At 35.3% G+C, this 7640-nt stretch overlaps 1 protein-coding gene across 1 annotated transcript; it reads right to left on the bottom strand.

Moving 5' to 3' along the window:
* Window positions 1-133: 133 nt before the first annotated feature.
* Window positions 134-5965, bottom strand: LOC141673144 (uncharacterized). Its single transcript, XM_074479877.1, has 8 exons — window positions 5404-5965; window positions 4983-5116; window positions 4711-4858; window positions 4012-4598; window positions 1786-1848; window positions 1677-1701; window positions 833-1314; window positions 134-667 (listed from the first exon to the last, which is right to left on the bottom strand). The coding sequence occupies exons 1-8, from the start codon at window positions 5963-5965 to the stop codon at window positions 134-136; spliced, it is 2535 nt and encodes an 844-aa protein (XP_074335978.1).
* Between the last annotated feature and the right edge of the window lie 1675 nt (window positions 5966-7640).

Here is a 7640-nt window from a genome sequence, read left to right as displayed (position 1 = left end):
ACCCAACTTATTGGGTGTTTAAAAACTTACCATCCAACAATAATTTTTTTGTTTTATTTATTAATATTAGGTTCGGATTTTTTTTAGTCACTAACCTTAGGTTCGGATTTTTTTTTGAAATAACGTACTTGCATTAAAATTCAGGATCAAGATTACAATTTAAGAAATTTGGAGCAGTATCCAACCACTCCATAGGACCTGACGTGGAATATGCCACCTGAGCTAAGTTATGAGCAGCAATATTCGCAGATCTATGAATAAAACATACTAACACCTCTTCAAAGTGTTTGAGAATATCTCTACATTCTTCAACAATTAAGTGAAAATAAGTAGTACCAGCCTCTCCCTTCGCAGCATCGACTAAAACTTTGGAATCGCATTCAAATACACACCTGTGTCTTCTCCAATCTTTAACCCAACTCAATGCCTCCTTCAAACCAACAGCCTCTGCCTCTCTCGGGTGAAAAGTTCCCTGAATAGCATTACTTCTAGCACAAACAAAACTCCCTCTGTCATCCCTAATAACACAACCCACCGAGATCTTATTTGATCCCACATAACAAGCTACATCGGTGTTGATTTTTATCCACCCTGCTCCTGGTTTATTCCATGTTCGTACAGGTTGTTGTTGTTGACTAGTAGCTACCCCTCTTTGTTGTTGAGCTTGCTTTCAGTCAGTTAGCATGTTACTTGCCTTCGATATAACTCCAAAAGGAGACATGTTCAGTCGTTGCCATACCCATGTGTTTCTTCTCTGCCAAATACCCCAGCACAACAAAGCTATCATAAGTATTTGCTCATTCCTACTCAAAAGGAACGCCCGTTTCAGTACCTCAAGGATAGTATCATTCGGCATCACTGTAAGAACATGACTCAAACCAGTGTTATCCCAGATTTCTCTTGCAAAACAACACTGAAACAGCACATGTATGTCATTCTCCGCATACATTTCACACCACGAGCAAATAGTGTTAATATTAATCCCTTTTGTAGCTAGTGCATTTGCCGCATGTAAGCAATTTCTGTAGGCACACCACACCAAGTTCACCACTTTCCCAGGTAATTTAAGTTTCCATAGCTTCCTCCAGAAAGATCTGTCCACACATTCACTTTCCCCCCTAAGACGCCTATAACAACTTCTAACAGTGAATTTACCCAGGTCATTAAACAACCAAAACCAGGTATCAGCATTTGTTATTCTTGTAACTGGAACCTGCTTAATAAACTCCCTATCTCTCTCATTACACAAATCATTCAAAATTTCTTCATCCCAATGAAGTTTTCCCTCATCTAGTAAGCCAGCCACTGTTGCATCTTTTAGTTATTCGGGCATTTCAGTTGTTAAACACCCATTTTCCAGACACAACAGCCATGGTACTTTCCATATTCTAGTGCTCAAGCCATCACCAATACGCCTCCTGCACCCTTGTCAAATAACTTCCTGAGTTTCTAAAATACTCCTCCACACAAAGCTTGGATTTACTCCTAATTTCGCATTCAGAAAATCTGAATCAGGGAACTACCGAACACGCATCAAATTTGTCACCAGAGGGTTCACATTGTTGATTAGTCTCCAAGCTTGCTTTGCAAGCATTGCAACATTGAAAGTTCGTTAACTCTTAAACCCCAACCCGCTTTAACTGTGCATAACCTTTCCCAGGACATCCACCGTATACCCTTATTTGTTCCTCCATTTCCCCACTAGAAAGCATTCATAGATTTTTCAATCCTATCTGTGATTTCTGCTGGTATCAAAAACATATTCATCCAAAAATTTGGAATAACCTGAGCTGCTGTTTTGAGTAACGTAACTTTCCCAGCTCTCGAGATGGACTGATTTTGCCACCCCTACAATTTTTTCTCCACCCGTTCAGACAAAAATGAGAAAGTTGTACACTTATTTCTTCCCACCACCATAGGCATGCCTAGGTATTTTCCTGGACTTTGGCAAACATTGACCTCCAGAATCTGACAAATCTTAGTACAATTTTCAGCACTTGTGCTTGGTGAACACGTAAGCACTGATTTTGTGTAATTTGTCCTTTGTCCGAACATCCCCTCATACCTATTCAGAATACGTTTTAAAATGTCTGCTTCCATAGCACTTGCTCTGAAGAAGAAGTAGCAATCGTCAGCAAAAAGGGAAAGCAAAAATAAAGAAAAGGATAATGAAAGCGCCGAGACATCTATAGGATAGAAATTTCCTGCGGTGTGAAATAGTGGGTGCCCCCTTGCAACCGGGCACCCATGGGATGTACGGATTATTTTTAATATTATATAATTTTTTAATTTAATTTGAAGTGATAATTTCAAGCTTTGAAGTTTATTTATTAGAATTGTTTGATAATTTTGATAATTATTTTAAATAAGCATGTGTATAATTTAGTGAAATTTTAGTTTTAAAAGAAATATTATTTATTGAAAGATTCAATTTTATTAAAAATTATAGATGTTTTTACAAAGATAATTATACCTAACAACGAATTAAATAAACATATTAGAATTTTATTTATAATTATATTGTGAGTAATGGAATATTTTTAAATATTACATATTTTTTGAATTTAATTTGAAGTAAAAAATTTAAGTTTTGAAACTTATTTATTTTGATATTTTAATAATATGATTTGATAATATTTATTAATATATATAACTGTATAAGTTAGTGATACTACAGTTTTTAAAAATATTGTAATGGTTGAAATTTATATTTTTATTGATATTTATAGTGTGTTTACGAAAGATTATTATCTATCCTCTTTATTAATAAGCGAAACAATGTATAATTTGGTACTAAAAGTATCAAAGTACCAAAGTACCAAATTTGGTACTTACGTGTATAAGTTGACTTCTATTCTCAAAAAACTTTGTTTTTAAAAAAATCGGTCTCATATAAGTTGACTTCTATTCTTAATTCTCTTTATTTTTAACACAAATCGACTTATATTCTTTGTAAATTTTATTTCAAAAATAAAACTAATATGTTAGATTGTCTATTTACAATTCGTTTATTTTCTTTTTAGTTAGTGTTCATCAATTGTCTATTTACGTCATAAAATAAAAATATTTTTAAACGATTTGTAAATTATATTAAAAATTTATTAAGTTCCGTTAAATTAAATAAATTAACTTATATTTTTTTTAATTTTAGAAAAACTACAAACTACAAACTAAATAACTAACACGAATTGACTTATATTCTCTGTAAATTTTATTTATTTATAAATTGTATTAAATATTTATTAAGTTACGTTCAATTAAGTAAAATAACATATATTTACTTTTATTTTGAAAACTATGAATTACAAAGTAAACTATTAACACGAATTGACTTCTATTCTTGGTTGTATTTTCTAAAGTATAATTTTAAAAATAATAAGTAATAACAAATGAATTTAGTAACATTTATTAACTTTTAAACTGAAAATTATTGATTTAACCATTGTATTTGTTATTGTCAATCATAACATTTATTTACTTTGAATTAAAAAAATATTTTTTAATGTAATTTATGGGTTGTATTTAGATTATTTTATATATTATATTTAAATCTGTATTTTGAAAGAATTATGAGTTTTGATTTTATGCAAATAATAATGTCATAATATTATTTTTAATTTCAGGCACGTGCTTCGCACGGGTTATCAACTATCTAAATTAATAAGGAAACAATGTTTAGATCCTAAATATTGGTACCCACTAAAAAAAATTATAACTATTTTTTAAAATTTTATGTAATAAAATCTCAACCGACAAAAATTAACTACTACTCTCTGTATATTTTATTTCCCTTCAATTGTTTTTTGAAACAGGGGAATCATATTAATTCAATAAGCTTTCTCTTACAAGGTGCTCCAACACAGACTGTGGAGGAGTCAAAATATCAATAAGGCAACCAACTTCGCAAGGTACTCTAGCAATCAAATGAGCCACCTTGTTCGCTTGGCTTTTAATAAAATCAACCAAGACATTCCTACAACCTTCTAATAACTTCCGACATTCTTAAAATACCACCCCTACTTCCAAGAGATTATCTGTTCCACTATTAACCGCATTAACTGTGCAGAGTGAATCACTTTCAATGTCAACATTGTCCATTCCCATAGAGATGATCCATCTGATAGCTTCCCGCACAGCAATGGCTTCCGCTTCCATAACTAGTACTGTACCTGCAAACTTGTGAGTTCGAGCCCGGATGAAGTGGCCTCTGTGATCTCGAAGAATAAAGCCACATGAAAACCAATTACAGTCCGGAACAACATGGGCATCTACATTAACCTTCAAACGACTTTCACTCGGAGGCTTCCATTTGATTTCTTTAACTACGGACTGAGCACAGATTCTGTTGTTTGAGGGTGTTTGTTGCTGACTTTCACGCCATTGTTTTACTTGGGTAGCGCTCCACTGTATTGTCTGTTGAGCCGTAACCAACTTATTTTGCCAAACCTTAAAATTTCTAGCTGACCAAATGCCCCACATAATTGTTGTTATATGTTCTAGTTTTCCATAGGACTCAGCAGCTATAGTCTGCAACAGCCAATCTGGGTAAGAGAGAATTGCAGAAAAATCAAGTTGCACCCCTAGCTCATGCCAACACGCTTGTGCATAAATGCACTCAACAAAAATATGGCGTAAATGTTCAACATCCACTCCGCACATAGGACACAAAATAGTTGTATTCACTCATTTTCCTCTCAATATATTACGAACAGGAACAACATTTCTGCAGGTCCTCCATAACAACATTTTTATTCTCTGAGGGACATGTATATGCCACAAACGACCCCATCCCTTGCTCACCTCCAATCTCATGCATTGACTGAATTGATTCTGCCAGAATTTGTACCCCGTCTTGGCACTGTATTTCCCATTTGTTGAATGATACCAAGCTACGCGATCTCGTGACTGATTGTTAGGAACAAGTATCGCTAATATATAACTAGCATCACTACTTGAAAATACCAAATAAATAAATCACATACCTTTAAGTCATTAACTGAGGCTAAATACTGATCATCTACTATATTACCATCTTTTCCTCGAATCCAAGCATCCTTACTCACATTAATTGTCCTCCCATCAAGTTGTTTGTGGGTAGTACTTCGCCTTAAGCACTCTTGCAACCAAAGAGTTTGGGTTACACAACAAATTTCAGCATTGTTTCCCAAGAAGTGCCAAGTTGAAGCCTTGCAAATCCCGAAAAGCAAGACCACCTAGTTCCTTCGCCATACTCATGTTTGTCCATGAAGCCCACTTTATTCCTTTCCTATTATTCCCTTGTGATCCCCACCAATAGTTGTTCATCATCCGTTCAAGTTCAGCACATAAGGACTTCGGGAGTAAGAAATAAGACATTGCATATGAAGGTGGTTTGAGCTACTGTTCGAAGAAGAACAACTTTACCAGCCTTCGATAGGCTCTTAGCAGCCCTGCCCTGAAGTTTACTCCATAAATGATCTTTTAAAAAATTAAAAGCTGTTTTCTTCGACCTCCCAATTAAGGACAGTAAACCAAGGTACTTCCCAGTGCTTAGATCGTTATACACTCCCAGAATATTCTTCACTTCCTTTTGCTTATCCACTCTAACATTTGAGCTAAAATATATAGCTTGCCCAGAATGCAATTCATAATTCTGCAAAATGGCCTTAACCTCCATGACCTCCTCTATCTCTGATCGACAGAATAGAAAGTTGTCGTCTGCAAATAACAAATGTGTTATTGCAGGAGCTTGCGTACAAATCCTACAGCCCTGTACTTTACCTTCATTCACTGACTTCTGTATCATTCTTGACAACCCTTCCACACTAAAAAGAAACAAATAAGGTGATAATGGGTCACCTTGACGCAGCCCTCTTGAAGGGTTAATAGGACCTACCTGAGTGCCATTAAAATTCATAGAATAGGACACTGTTGTGACACACAACATCCATGCAATCCATTTATCATCAAAACCCAGCTGCTTCATTTAATGCATCAGGAATCCCCAGTCTATCATGTCATAAGCTTTACTAACATCTAGTTTCAGAGCAACCACCCCTTCCGCACCTTTCTTTTTTTGCTTCATATAGTGTAGTAATTCGAAGGCCAGCAATACGTTGTCCGTTATACTTCTCCCCGGAACAAAAGCTGATTGATTATCAGTTATAATGCTAGGAAGGATGCTTTTTAACCTGTTGGCTAACACCTTTGCTATCACCTTATAAAGCACATTACAAAGTGCGATTGGCCTTAAATTTTTCATCTCATCTGCATTCTCCTTTTTAGGTATTAGCACCACATTTGTATCATTCAAATCCAAGGGAAAAGCTACATCTGTTAGCCATTTCTTGCAACAGAGAAACACCTCCCTTCTGAATAAATGCCAAAAATGCTGATAGAAAGCTGGATTTAATCCGTCTGGCCCTGCACTTTTATCAGGGTGCATTTGCTTTATAGCGGTTGAAAATTCTTCAAAAGTGAACTCAGATGTGACTTTTGCATTCCGACTCTCCATTATTACAGCTTTCATGTCAACCATACTCTCTCTCGCAGCTCTCCCTTCATCAATAAATTTTTTTCTGAAATACTTTTCAACTACCTCGTACATTTCCTCTTGTTTACTGACTACCGTTCCTGACTCGTCCTTCAGATATCCAACATGATTTCTTTTCTTCCTACTGGATGCACAAGCATGAAAATATTTTGTATTTGAGTCACCATCTTGCAGCCAAAATGACTTGGCTCTTTGTTGCCAGTATAATTCTTCACTAACCATAAGATCTTCAAGGTTCTTTCTCTCTGTAAAGTAGCATCTAGTTCTGTTATCATCTGCACAATATTCGTACAAAGCTACCAACTCCTTTTGCTTTCTAATTTTCTCTCTGAATTTGTAAAAGAAATGTCGTCCCCATTTCTCCATAAACAGCGATAACTCAATGAGTTTAGGCAAAAAATGAATTGGTTTAATCCCCTTCCAGTAGGCTATGACATCCTCATGAAACTTATCCTCCTTAAGCCACGTGTTTTCGAACCGGAACCTAAACTGTTTTTTCGAATGATCAACACTATACAACTCTAACGAAAGTGAATTATGATCAGAATAGACACATTGATGCACTGTTAATTTGCATAGCGGGAATAAGCGCCACCAAGATGCAGACCCAAATGCTCTATCTAATCTCTCTCTCACCCGGTCCTCTTTGCCACGACTTTTTTCCCAAGTATAGTTGCCTCCCATTAAGTCCAGTTCTATTAAATTGCAATCTTCTATTGTACACTTAAAACCATCCAACAACACCTGAGGGTGACCATGCTTACCTTTCTTGTCAATTATGTTTATCATATCATTGAAATCACCTATCACTAGCCAAGGAAGATCAGAATTATCAGCTAGATACTTCAAGAGGTTCCATGATTCTCTTCTGTGAGCACGTTCCGGAAAACCATAAAACCCAGTCATCCTCCATTTAGCCGTACTTCCATTCATAATTTCCACATCAATAAAATTATTTAAGTAATTAGCAACACAACATCTGACTTTACTTTTCCAACAGAGAGCAATACCTCCGCTTCTGCCAACACACTCTACATCCCAATGATTATCAAAACCTAACTTATCACATAACATTTTTATTCTCTCCTTATTAGACAATGTCTCCATC

The sequence above is a fragment of the Apium graveolens genome, chromosome 7 (assembly GCF_009905375.1).
Source record: "Apium graveolens cultivar Ventura chromosome 7, ASM990537v1, whole genome shotgun sequence".
NCBI lineage: Eukaryota > Viridiplantae > Streptophyta > Magnoliopsida > Apiales > Apiaceae > Apium > Apium graveolens.
This window is presented reverse-complemented; position numbering and strand designations above follow the sequence as displayed.